Source organism: Nyctereutes procyonoides, unplaced genomic scaffold (assembly GCF_905146905.1).
Source record: "Nyctereutes procyonoides isolate TBG_1078 unplaced genomic scaffold, NYPRO_anot_genome, whole genome shotgun sequence".
In the NCBI taxonomy this organism is placed as follows: Eukaryota; Metazoa; Chordata; class Mammalia; order Carnivora; family Canidae; genus Nyctereutes; species Nyctereutes procyonoides.
Window position 1 is genome coordinate 49,602,982 of NW_026575043.1, and position 13,273 is coordinate 49,616,254.

A 13,273-nucleotide genomic window follows, 5' to 3' on the forward strand; every position below is an offset into this window, starting at 1 on the left:
AATGACTAGAAGGTTCTAATGATGTTCTAATGAAGGTTCTAATGATGACTATTTCTAGTTGGGTTATGGTTACACTTTATTTCCTATTTTTCTGTTTTTCATTATTTTAGAGTGAGATTGGTATGCTTAAAATCAGGAAAAAGCAAATGCCATCTAAGAAATAGGTATGTCAACTTTGGAAAAATGTTTCATCCAAGTTTCCTCTGGAAATCCTGAGTTTACTAAGGTCTTCTATTGCTGTAAATTAAATATACTTGCTGTTATCAAGCCATATGTTTCAATTTGAAGGTAGGAAAATCACATTTATTTTGGCCAACAAATGGCATTCAATAGATGAGTGGTGAGATAAAAAAAAACAGGACACTGATCAAAGAATGTTTTCTACCTGAGTCATCTGTTTGGTTCCTGGGACATCCGGTCAAAAGTTTCCCATCTTGGAGTTGTCTCACTGGGGGAAAGTGATGTATTCCAGAGGTGCTGGCTTGGGAGAACTGATTGTACCTACTGTGTGGTCACTTCACAGTGATAGCCTGGAATTGGTTATGGTGGAAGTATTTATACCAGAGAAATTGGCAATCACTACAAGTCAACTCTTACCCCCCCCCCCCCCATCACCACCAGCAGGGGAGTCTCCGGTTAAACATTTACCAGGTTACCTGCTGGGTTGCATTCATCTCTCTGGGTGGGTGAGCCATCCTCAGCCCCCTAGCTGCCAGTTTCTCAAGGAACTGGCTGGTCATTTCCTTCATCTGTCTGTGGCACCATTTTGCTTTCTGGGTTTGGGTCCACCTTACACTTTCTGTGGTTCTCTGTCACTCAGAGATACTAAACTTCACCCTCCTGGTCTCCAGTCCAGAGAGGAGAGGCTGGGCTCTGGTCAAAAATAGTAGACTCATTTGACAACTTTCCATTTTTCCATTTTCCTATCTCATCCTGCCAGCCTCTTCTTAGAACTTCGCCTGATTTCAGGAGCTTTCCTGGTATGGCCTCTGCATGCCAGTTCTTTTCTTCTGGGAAGAAGGCAGAGAAGTGGTATTTTGGGAAAATTTAGCATGCATTCTTTTCCAGAGAAAGGCCAGGTTGGTTCTGTTGTCCCTGTTCCTTGAGGTGCCAGCCTGTGGGTCCCAGGCCTTTCCACAGAGTATAGGTAGGACTGCCATCCACCTCTTTATGCCTCTTGAAGTGAGGGGGTTGCAGAGTTTACTGAGTAGCCAGACTGCTACCCCAGCTGTTCCCAACTGGCCTGCTCTTTCTGAAGCCCTCAGTAGAATATCTCTAGGTTGAACAGAGAAGCAGGTTGTTGCTAAGAAACCTTTCAGCATTACCTCTAGGGAAAGGACAGGAGAGGAGGATTAGTGGGGTAGAAATAATAAGTAGCTTGATGGCCTCAGAGACCCAGGCTGTAGAGGGCTGGCTACAGAGTCAGGCGGGAGCCCCGTGCTGTCCCTCCCTCTGAGACTGAAGAACACAACTGTGCCTTAGATCTGGGTTCAGATCAGCCACTGCCTCCCACCGTCCTCCTCCCCACCCCCATTCACTTGCTATGCCACCTGGCCTTTCTGAGCCATCTGTAAATCCAGAATGATAATCCCTACCTCTCAGGGTTGTGTTGAGGAGTGAGTGAATTAATGTAAAGCACTTAGTGGAGGGGAAGTTTTTTTTTAATTCATCAGAGGTGAACACAAAATGAAATAAAAACAGCCTTGTGTGGCAGCCTGAGCAAACACCTCATATTTAACATGTGACTGTTGGATTTAGGATTTATATATGACTGTAGATGGGGGTTGATGCCTTAACAACATTTTTTTGAGTCCCTTTCTGCAGGTCAACTCTATCCAACAACCCATCATAAAACTAAGGCTCTGAAAGTCCCTGTCTTGTTAGGAACCCCACGGTGAACCCCCATCTCACTGGTCACTGTTTTAGACAGGATGCTTTCTACTGTTCAGAGCAGCCTGACACGCTACCGGCATTTCCTGACAGTTCCTGTCTTAGGGTCAGCCACATCCTGGATCTAGACCAAAGAGGGTGGATATTTCCTGGGCCACACAGCTGTTCTTGGAGCCCTGCTTAGGGACATGCCCATGTCTGCTGGCCCAGTGACACCCAAAGCATCCAGCCCAGGGTAGCCTTTATATAAGGAAAAAAAAATAATTTTGTTTGGCAAGAGTTGGTGTGGGACAGAGATGGGCTCCAGTCCTGGCTTTGCTATCAACCAGCTTTGTAACTTGGAGCTTACCCTCCTGGAGTACCAGGTATCTCATTCATTAAGTGGGATTGCATGATTTCTTAGGTACAAGGGTTGTAGGGAGGGCCCAATGAGATAAAGTTTCTACAGTGGCTTTGGAAAAAGGCCCCAGCCATGCACACTAATTAGCATTGTAAACCATCCCAAAAGAAGTTGATCCTTCTGGGGTGGAGAACTGGTCATAAGCACTTCACAATTTGACTCATTAAATATATCGGAAGGGCCTGCTCTGTGCAATTCCACACTTAAGGTACCACCAGGGTCACAGAAGTTTCTAGATCCTCTGCTGGAAACCAGCCAGTTATTGATTTGACTTCTATCCTGTGCACTGCAGGATGAGGAATGTGAGGTAAGGAGCTTGTCCAGGAGCTACAGTATCGAAACTGGTGAACTCTCCTTTGTTTACTTAACAAATACTTGGTGGGTTATAAACTGCCAGGCACTGAAAAAACAGGAAGAGGTCATCTGGGATGGAGTTTACCTTCCATCACAAAGTAAAAGCTGAAACAGGAAAGTGAAGGGAAAGTAGGAAAGTTGTCAGGAACTGACTGAAGAGTTAAATCATTTTGCAAAAGACAGAAAAGGGAAGAACCGTGCAATTTTATGGCTCAGCTCATCAGGCAAAACATACTTTTTTAATTAGTTTCAAGAGGATTTCATCATGGAAGAAGTATTTCAATAAGGGGCCTGTGGGCAACAGAACAGATGATGTTTCTTAATAGTAATTTTTGGGTTTTGCTCCAAGATTTTATGATGAACATTTTCAAACATATGGAAAAGCTGAAAGAAGGCAAACACCCATACACCTACCTCCTAGAGTCCACCCCTAATATGTTACTGTACTAACTGCGATTTATTATTATTTTTTTTAAAGGAAGTTCCACCTAGGGCAGTTTCAAGTGTCAGCTTTTCCTGAGGATATGGTAACCTTGTTTTTCCTAGGACAGGATGGGGTGAGGATGTGGCAGGGAAGAGGGATTTCAGCTCTCTGGGAATCAGACTGTATGGGGTTTCGGTTGGGGGCGGGGGTACAGAGAGCTCCCGAGAACCAAGTTCTGCTGACCCCTGGCTTCTCCATCTTGCTGTGTGGTCTTCAGCTAATTCACAGGAAAACCAGAGTCTCGTGGCTGCTTTTGGCTGGAGGTCTAAAGGATCATCTTTCTCCTGCTCTAGACTTGCCTTAGTCCTGCAAAGGGTAGAAGACTGCCATGGCGGCCCTGGCGTCCGTCCTGAGCTCAGGCAAGCACAGGAGAGCCCCAGGAGGGCCAAGCGGGGCCGCCGAGGGGACCCTGGATTCGGCAGCTCGGCAGCTCGCCCCGGCTGCGGCAGGGGGAGCGCCGGGGAGGGGAAGCAGCCGGCGGGCCGGGGCCGGGGCCGGGGCCGGGGCCGGGGCCGGGGGGCCGTCCTGCGGCAGCTGCACGGCTTTGCCGGGCCCGGCTGTCCCCGGACTCCGGGCTGCCGTCCCGGGCGGAGGGGGCTTGGCGAGGGCCCGGCCTCCGCGCCCCACCCCCGGCCGGGCCGGCCTCGGCTCCGCGCGCCCGGGCGCGCGCCCTTTGCATAAAGCCCTCCTCCCCGGCCAAGGTAGAGGAAGTTGGGCTCCCGCCTGGATGGGAGGCGGGAGGGAGTCCCGCTCCTGTTGTTTTCGGCGAGCGGGAGTGGGTGGCGGGTGCGGAGGGCGGGGTGCGCCCTCCCACCCACCCCGGGCCGGGCGCTCCGGGAGCCCCGCGCCGCTCGCAGCCCCGGACCTCGGGCTCAGCCCTACATCTTCGAGGGGTCTGCGGGGAGTGGAGCTGCTCTGCGCTCCTGAGGGCCGGGGAGCCGCGCTCAGGACCCCGGCGGCCGGAGCCCTGGGGCGAGATGGCCGCGGGCGCCCGGGCGTCCCGGCCGCAGGTCCTCGTCTGCCTCGGGGTGCTGCTGGCCCGCTGGGTCGCCGCAGGTAAGGGGCCGCGATCCGGAGCGAGAAGCGGAGTGTGGCCCGGCAGAGGCAGGCGGGGGAGAGCAGGGACCCAGCTCCCGCCGACTGCGCGGGACTCGGCGGTGGCCCCCGCGCCGGCCCCCGCCCCGGCGCCGGCCCCGCAGCCGCCCCGGGAGGGTCTGGAGTTTCCTGCTCGCTGCTCGGCTCTCGGCGCAGGAAGGAATTTCCCCGGGCGCGGGACGGAGGGGATGGAGGGCAACATAGCCCCGGGCTCTCGGATTGGGCGGCTGGCGAGGCTGCAGAGGGCTGCGGAGAGGTGATGGGAGACCTGGGGAATTGGAAGATGGAAATTTTGAAGATGGGAAAATTGAAGAGGCACGTGGGGTGGGGGGGGACGTGGTGTTTTGTTGCTGGTTTGTTTGTTTCCTTTTAGCGTCGGATTTAAATTTGCGTTCTGGTTTTACCTGCTGCGCTGGGGCTCAAACTCGAGGCTCCTCTATTTTTCTCTCCTTCCTCTGCCCACGGTTGAACTCGCCTTACACCGGTAACCTGTGGATTTCCCTACACACCCGTGCAAGCCGACCTGTGCAGACTAGCACATTCAAAACCGTGCCTTCCTCCTTCGCCTAAACAAACAAAAAAGCCAAAGCCTTTTTATTTTGAAGTGATTTCAGACTTTCAGAAAACTTGCTCTTACACTTGACATGACCTCCTCCACTTGACACTGCCGGTAGAAGGTCTTAAATGCTTCTTCTAGGCTCTCTCTTGTAACAGTAAGTTTACGGAGTTGCTTACAAAAATATGTAGGATGTAAAAATATTGAACAAGCATTTTTGAATTTAATTCACCAGCGAATGCCGTCCTTTTGTGTGCAGGGCAGGGCGACAGCAGTGAGAGGGAGGACTCAGGTATAGGGAAAGGAGATGGGGCCAAGAAGTGATGCAGTTCGCCAGAATACTTGGGAGTGTTATTTTCTGTGTAGCTGTCACCCGCTCACACTGCTGATGGATTCTCATAGGTTCCTGAAGGAATTCCCCCCTGAGCTTCCTAGCAGCAAGTGCCAAAAGTCCCTAAGCCTTAGGCTCTCATAGCCTTCTATTTTGTTTTGTTTTCAGTAATCATTTACAAATAGTACAATTTCCCATAGTCTAGGTTTCCAGTTTATCTGGAAAAATCTGATGATATGGCAGCACAGGGCTTTTCCAGCTGGACCTGAGCAGTGGTCACCCCTTCTATACTGGGAACGTGACCCCAAATGTGCTCCACCTATCCTGTTGTACTTACCCCACACTCTCCAGTTAGGGACCTTACCTGCTGCCCCCCTTCAGGCATTTGACTTAGTGGTCACCCAGAGCTTCCTGGAGAGGAGGACAGAGAGTCTCCAATTGGATCTCTGCGGAAATTAAAGGTGATTCCCTTCTCCGTGCTGTCTGCAGTGTTTACTGAGCTGTGAACATCAGGGGCCTTGGGACATCAGAACCCTGGGTTGAAATCATCATTCTGGAATGAACCAGCTTTAGTCTGGTGGCAGTGCACACGCAGGGACACTTCCTTTCCTGCCCAGCCGCTTTTCACACCCAGGCCAAGTTCACCTTCGCGGATAGTGCCTGGGGCCTTCCCTCAACCGGTGGATTTTTGTTGTTCGTTTTTCAAATTGAGAGTTATCCTAGGGGGGGATGGATGATTGTCAACCTCGCTCCAGACAATATTCATGCCTGCACTGTCACCTCAGATTGTAAATCTTTGTCATTCTTGGGGAAAAGTTGGTAGGAGAAAAGTGGGTACAATCTCAACTCTGTAAATGATAACATGAGGGCAGCACTGGGAAATGGTTGTTTATATTGCTCCCTCCTTAGGTCCGTATTCTGAATTTAAGGTGGTGTGGTGGTGCAGAGGCATCCCTGGACCCTCTGGATACCATGTAGACAACTTCTAGGAACACAGACTGCTATGATGTCTTATTGTCTCATCCTGTCTGATTGGAAGAACAGAATAAAGCCCTGTGACCCGAAGGATTGAAGGCGTCAGTGTCAGTCCCAGCTCTCCCAGACTTTTGTGTGCCCTTTAGGAAATCCCTTACGCTTTCTGAACCTGTTTTCTCATCTGTAAAATGAGGGGGCATGGAACCAGTGCACCCTCAAGGACCGCCCCCCCGTGTCTTTCATTAACTGAGAGGGGGCTCAGCCTGTCTCATCTTGAGCCCAGCCTTCGGGACTGCCACATCTCAGGAATAAATGACCTCCAAGGTCACCTTCAGCTTCAATGGCTAAAAAGAATGGAGTGAGCAGAGCCAGGAGGAGTGAAATGTCTTAAATGGTTTCTTTTGTGATTGTGTCACTCTCCTTTTTTTAAATTATTTATTTATGATAGTCATACAGAGAGAGAGAGAGGCAGAGACAAGGCAGAGACATAGGCAAAGGGAGAAGCAGGCTCCATGCACCAGGCTCCATGCACCAGGAGCCCGACATGGGATTCGATCCTGGGTCTCCAGGATCGCACCCTGGGCCAAAGGCAGGCACCAAACCGCTGCGCCACCCAGGGATCCCTGTGTCACTCTCCTTGCAGGAGGAGACAATGTTAACGCAAGTTCTAGGACTCGACTTTTGCCAAGGGCTTTTCTAAATTCATTATTTTTTTTAATTTATTTATTAGAGAGAGAGAGAGAGAGAGAGAGAGAAACAGAAACAGGCAGAGGGAGAAGCAGGCTCCATGCAGGGAGCCTGACATGGGACTCGATCCTGAGTCTCCAGGATTGTGCCCTGGGCAGAAGGCGGCGCTAAACCGCTGAGCCACTGGGGCTGCCCTAAATTCATTCTTTATTCCTTCACCAAGTTGCTGGGAAGGAGCAGGTCTGTAGGTCTCATGAACACATGCCGCATCTGTAATATACTGCAGTTCATCTTCTCTCCTCTGTGGGCATTGCCACCTATAGCTTGGGTTCTCAGGCCTAATTGTTCAAGAATAATTCTCACCTGCTTTTCTTTTCTTTTTCTTTTTTAAGATTTTATTTATTCATGAGAGGACACAGAGAGAGGCAGAAACACAGGTGGAGGAAGAGGCAGGCTCCCTCCAGGAAGCCCCATATGGGACTTGATCCCAGGACTCCGGGATCATGACCCAAGCCGAAGGCAGATGTTCAACCACTGAGCCACCCAGGTGCCCCTCTCACCTGCTTTTCAAAGTAATTATTCAGAAGCCTTTCTTGCGGGGTTGGAATCTCTAGCATTAGAAGACATTCTCTGCCTTCCAGTGAGTTGCTTAGAGGGTTTTTTTTTTTCTTTCCATGTTGTCCTGGCATTTGGGAGTGGTGTGGTTAAGATGGTGAGAGAGTTGGAAAGTCCACTGGCTCCAGGCTGCCTTCTAACCAGACAAAAGGCCAAAGACAGATCACTGTTACTCTTTCTTTTATAACAGGGAAGGATTTTCAGAGGCAGGTGGCAGTTTATTTATTTCTTTTTTTACTGCTTTACTGAGATATAATTACGTACCATAAAATTCACTCTTTTAAAGTATATAATTCAGTGGGTTTTAGTATATTCACAAGATTGTGCACCATCACCACTGAGTCCAGAATGTTTTCATTACTCCAAAAAATAAAAAAAGCTATATGCTTAACTATTAGCAGTCACCCCTCACTACCTCCTTCCCTGCAGATAAGCCCCCCTCCCCCCACTCTAAACAACTGCTAATCTAGGTTCTATCTCCATAGATTTGCCTGTTTGGACATTTCATATAAATGGAATCACACAGGAGGTAGTCCCTTTGGAGTGCCTTCTTTCACTGACTGTAATGCCAGGATTCATCCGTGCTATAGTATGCACTTCATTCCTTTTTATGGCCAAATAATATTCCACTGGTATGGATATACCACATTTCATTTATCCATTGATCAGCTGGTGGGCATTTGGGTTGTTTCCATCTTTTGCAATTGTGAATAGTTCTGCTGTGAAGCATGTGCATGTGAAGTCTGTAGACATAGGTTTTCATTTCTCCTGGATCTACACTACGCCTCAGAGTAGAATTGCTGAGTCATATCGTAACTTTAACCTTGGGAGGAAACAACCTGCTCTTTTCCAAAGTAGCTGCACCATTTGCAGATCCTTCCAAGGATGCATAAGGATTCCAGTTTCTCCGAATCTTTGGCAGTATTTACTAATAACAAATTAGTCTTTGATTTTAGCCATTCTAGTGGATGTGGAGCGATAGGTGTCTTATTATGGGTTTGATTTGCATTGCCCTAGTGACTAATGATGAACATCTCCTCCTGAGCTTATTGGCCTTTTGTATGTCTTTTTGAAGAAATTCTATTCAGATCCTTTGCCCATTTTTAAATGGTATTTATTTTTTTATTGTTGAGTTGTGAGAGTTTTTTATATGCTCTGAATACAAACATCATCAGATAGGTGGTTTGCAAACATTTTTCTCACAGTCTGTGGATTGTCTTGTCACTTTCTTCATGGTGTCCTTTACCTGTCATAAAGGAAAGAGTAACAGTGATCTGTCTTTGGCCTTTTGTCTGGTTAGAAGGGGCTCCATTTGAAAGATTGGAAGGCAGCCTGGAGCCACAGGACATTCCAACTCTCTTCCCGTCTTAGCCACACCACCCCCAAATGCCAGGACAACATGAAAAAAAAAAAAACCAAGTTTTTATTTTGACAAAGTCCAACATACCCATTTTTCTTTTGACACTTGTGCTTTTAGTATCCTGAGAAACCATTGTTTAACCCAGAGTGATCTATTCTTTTTTTTTCTAAGTATTTATAGTTTTAGCTCTTACATTTAGGTCTATGGTCCATTTTGAGTTAATTTTTATATATGATGTGAGGTAAGGGGTCCACCCTCATTCTTTTGTACATGGATGCCCATTTGTCCCTCTACTGTTGTTGAAGGCAATTTATTTTGTAATTAAATATTACCTTTTGCAAACCCCAGTGTATTCACATACTTTGAAAACTTCAGGGTCACCTGGGTGGCTCAGTGGTTGAGCGTCTGCCTTCGGCTTGGGTCATGATCCCGGAGTCCTGGGATCAAGTCCCACACTGGGCTCCCCACCGGGAGCCTGCTTCTCCCTCTGCCTATGTTTCTGCCTCTCTCTGTGTCTCTCATGAATAAGTAAATAAAATCTTAAAAAAAAAAAAAAGAAAATTTCTGATGTGGTGGAAAGAGAACATTCTGGAAGATAGCAAGAAGTCTAGTTTCTGGTCCAACTTTGCTACCTTTTTACTGGAGGATTTGGATTTAGCCTGCTTTCCTTCTTGGCATCACACTTTTCTCATCTACTGACTGTGACAGCATGAGTGGAATACTCCTCACAGGGTGTTCCCATGCCTGTGGCCTTTTTGTATTTGGGCATTGATTATGGAAAAGGGGCCGGAAAGTTTCAACACTTCTCAGAAAACGGGCTGCTTTTGTGTCTTGTTACCTAGTCTGTACTAGATCAGTCACTCTTCGCACCTGTCAGTCATGGCTGAGCATCAGAATCACCTGGAGGGCTTGTTAAAATGTGGCGCTACTTCCACTCCACCCCTAGATAGGTTATTTATGTGATTTAAGTGCTCCAGGATAGGACCTGATAATTTGCATTTCTAATTGCGCTACTGCTGCTGTTAATGCTGATCTGGACCTTTGAACATGCTGTTCTGCCTGGGAACCCCATCTTCTTGTCTACCTGGCTAATTCCTACTTGTCCATCAGATCTCAGTGTGGCCTCCTGGAGGAAGCCTTCCTGGCAGTCACCCTAGCTGGACTTAGGAGCCCCTTCTCTGAGGCCCTGTCATGGTATTAATCACACTGTATTATAATTGCCAGTTTATTGTCTGTTTTCCACATTAGACAATGAGATCCTAGAGGTCTCTCTCTGTTTTTGCCCATCCTTGTCTCCCTGGTGCCTAGCACAGGGCACACCCAAAGGTGGAGTGGCAAGAGAGCTTTGACTTCCAGGATCATTTGCGGCTGAGAGGTGGCGAGAGCCAGCAATAGGAAAGTGGGAACAGAGCTCAGGCCCTCTTCCTTCCATCCCTTCTGGATTTCCAGGCAAACAAAACCACTTGGGTTCCATATTGATTATTTATTGCCACGGTAGTGCTGCAGACCAATCACAAAATGACCAGAAGTGCTTACTGCTCAGAGGTTGGAGTCAGCTCTGCTGATCTTGTCTGGGTACCCGCACATGGCACTGTGTCCATTCTGTAACTGAGGACGAATCTGGAATGGCCTCAGCTCAGATGATTAAGACACCTGGGATCCATATCTGTAGCTTTCATCCTCCTCCTGAGACCTAACTTGGGCGTGTCCTTCTCCAGGTGATGGCAGGAGGTGAGAGTGTACAAGCCCAGGTACATGAGTGCTTCTTCAGCCTCTGCGTGCATCACATTTGCTAACATCTCACTGGCCAGAGCAAGCCACGTGACCCCACTGGGAGTCAGGACAGGATGGGAGAGCAGTCATGCAGTGAAGGACATGGATAGTGGGGGAGGGGGATACTTGGGGCTGTCTCTGCGATTGCCATTTACCGCAGATTCATTGACATCAGCACTGGCCAATAATCCTCACAGGGTGCCTCTTAAAAACACACACCTGCTTTTTGTTTTTGTTTTTGTTTTTTTTTTAATCCTAAAGTAGAGGGACTGTGCACAAGGGAGGGTGCTCAGAAATGAAGAAATGTAGTAACAGCCTGACCTTTCCTCATACAGGGTTTGAGGCTCTGGTCATCGGAGAGGTTCACGAGAACATTACTCTGCGCTGTGGCAACGTCTCGGGACCAAGGGGCCCAGTAACCTGGTACCGGAATGACTCGGAGCTTGTCTTCCTCCTGTCTTCCAATTCTAGCATCCCACCAGCTGAGCCACGCTTCTCTCTGGCAAATGCCAGTTCGCTGCACATCAAGGTGCTCAGGCCACAGGATGAGGGGAACTACACCTGTCGGGAGATCCTGAACGAGACTCGGTGGTTCCGAGTGTGGCTACAGATGGCCCGTAAGTGCAGTGGCAGGGCACTGAGGCTGGCTGGCCAGACACTCAGAGCCTTGGGCGGGAGGAGGGCTTTGGAGTCAGGGCTGGCTTTCATCCTGGGTTCTGCAAGCCCAGTGGCCTCTCACACCTGGATTTTCTCATCTGTGAAATGGGGATGAAAAGAATTCTTGGGTTCTAGGAGCGCTGTGAAGACTAGATTCTGGTTTATGTAGATAAGGAGCTGCTAATGGCTCCTGGCATATTAGTTAGCGACTACTTACAGCTTGTTAGCATCAACCTTGCTGTGAATACCATTTTATTATGCACCTGAGTCAGAGTATATAACACGATGGGTTCAGACTGCCTGAGTTCCAACACTTAGGCTGTGTTACCTCAAGTAAGTTGCTTAATATCTCTGAGGATTAATTTTCCTTATTTGTTAATTGGGGATAATACATCACAGACCACGGTAGATACAGTGCTCTTATGCTACAATGCTCACTACAGGGCTTACTTGGCATGAGCTACTATTAGATTATATGCTGCACTTCCCTAAAACAGTATCTTACCTGTTGATATACACATATGAATTTAGAATAGGGGTTGGCAAACTATAGCCATATCTGTGGGCCATATCTGTCCTGCAGGCTATGAATGTCTTTTACATTTTTAATTTTTTTTTAATTTTTATTTATTTATGATAGTCACAGAGAGAGAGAGAGAGAGAGGCAGAGACACAGGCAGAGGGAGAAGCAGGCTCCATGTACCGGGAGCCCGACGTGGGATTCAATCCCAGGTCTCCAGGATCGCGCCCTGGGCCAAAGGCAGGCGCTGCGCCACCCAGGGATCCCCGTTTTTTACATTTTTAAATGGTTGCAAAAACCCCTAAAGATGAATGATATTTGTGACATGTAAAATGATATGAAATTCCAGTGCCCGTGAACAAGTCTTTATTGAGACACAGCCACACTTATCCATTTACATCTTACCTCTGACTGCATTTGGTGCCACCACAGCAGAGTTGAGTGGAAGTGATGCAGATCATATGGCTTGCAAAGCCTAAAATTTTTACTCTACAGCCCTTTACAAAGAAAGCATGCTGTTTACTGGTTTAAAAAGATAATGGTGTTCTAGATACAGAGTGTGTAATTTGGTAGAAATATACACGTGATCCCTACTGCTCCCTAGTTTCCTCATCTGTAAAATAATTTACTTATTTTTTTATTCAACATCTATCCATTGAAAGCCTGGTGCCAGGCACTTACTCAAGGCACTGGGCCCCAGGAGCAAACAGGACAGACAAGGCCTCTGCCTGCATGGGGATGGCATCCTAGTGGTAGAAGACAGACAGTAAGGAAGTACATGAATGCATCAGGCACTATCAGAGTGATGAGTGTTATGCAGAGAATGGAGGTGGGGTGATTCTCTGAAACACTTTAAAGTAGGGAGGGCAGAGAGAACCTTTGGGAGGAAGTAACAACAGAGCTGAACGATGAGTAGGAGCCAGTTATGCAAAGGTAAGAGTAGTCCAGGGAGAACTAGATCCAGCGCAAGATGAGTTGGGTGTGGTGTGTGTACAGGTGGGGAGAAGGCTGATGTGGTGGGAGGCCAGTGGGTGAGAGGGTGGGACTTGTGTTATGGTTTGAAATATATCCCCCCAAAATATTGAAGTCCTGACTCCTGGTATTTGTGAATGTGACTTTATTAGGGAATCAGGTCTTTGCAGATGCATTCAAGTTCAGATAAGGTTATTGGGGTGGGCCCTAATTCAAACTGACTGGCATCCTCCTAAGAAGAGAAAAAGGCACGTATACACAGAGACACACAATGAGCATATTGTATAACAACAGAGGCAGAAAGTAGAGGGGTGCAGCTAGAAGCCAAGGAATGCCAGGGACTGATGGCCACCCCCAGAAGCTAGGGAAGAAGTAAGGAAGGATTCTCCCCTGCCCTCCTGACATGTTGGTTTCAGACTTCTGGCCTCCAAAATTGTGAGAGAATCCATTTCTGTTGTTTTAAGCCACTTCATTTGTAAAGTGAAGAGGTTTCCATCATACGAATGATGGACTTTGTAAAGGCAACCTCAAGAAATGAATGTACCTGGCAAAGAATTGAGCTAGTTGTTGTTGTGGGTGCCAGAGGAAACTCCTGGAGCTTTAA

At 47.9% G+C, this 13,273-nt stretch overlaps 1 protein-coding gene across 4 annotated transcripts in view; it reads left to right on the forward strand.

Moving 5' to 3' along the window:
* Positions 1-3,315: 3,315 nt before the first annotated feature.
* The window catches only part of VSIG10 (V-set and immunoglobulin domain containing 10), a 36,764-nt gene continuing 26,806 nt past the window's right edge, over positions 3,316-13,273 (forward strand). Inside the window, exons 1-2 of one of the 4 annotated variants that reach the window (XM_055322896.1) lie at positions 3,316-3,487; positions 10,856-11,137. In XM_055322896.1, the coding sequence (XP_055178871.1) occupies positions 3,457-3,487; positions 10,856-11,137 (313 nt within the window). In that variant the 5' untranslated portion in view covers positions 3,316-3,456. Of the gene's footprint in view, positions 3,488-3,847; positions 4,185-10,855; positions 11,138-13,273 lie in introns of those variants that run through there. The other 3 variants (XM_055322897.1, XM_055322895.1, XM_055322894.1) reach the window with 3 other exon arrangements.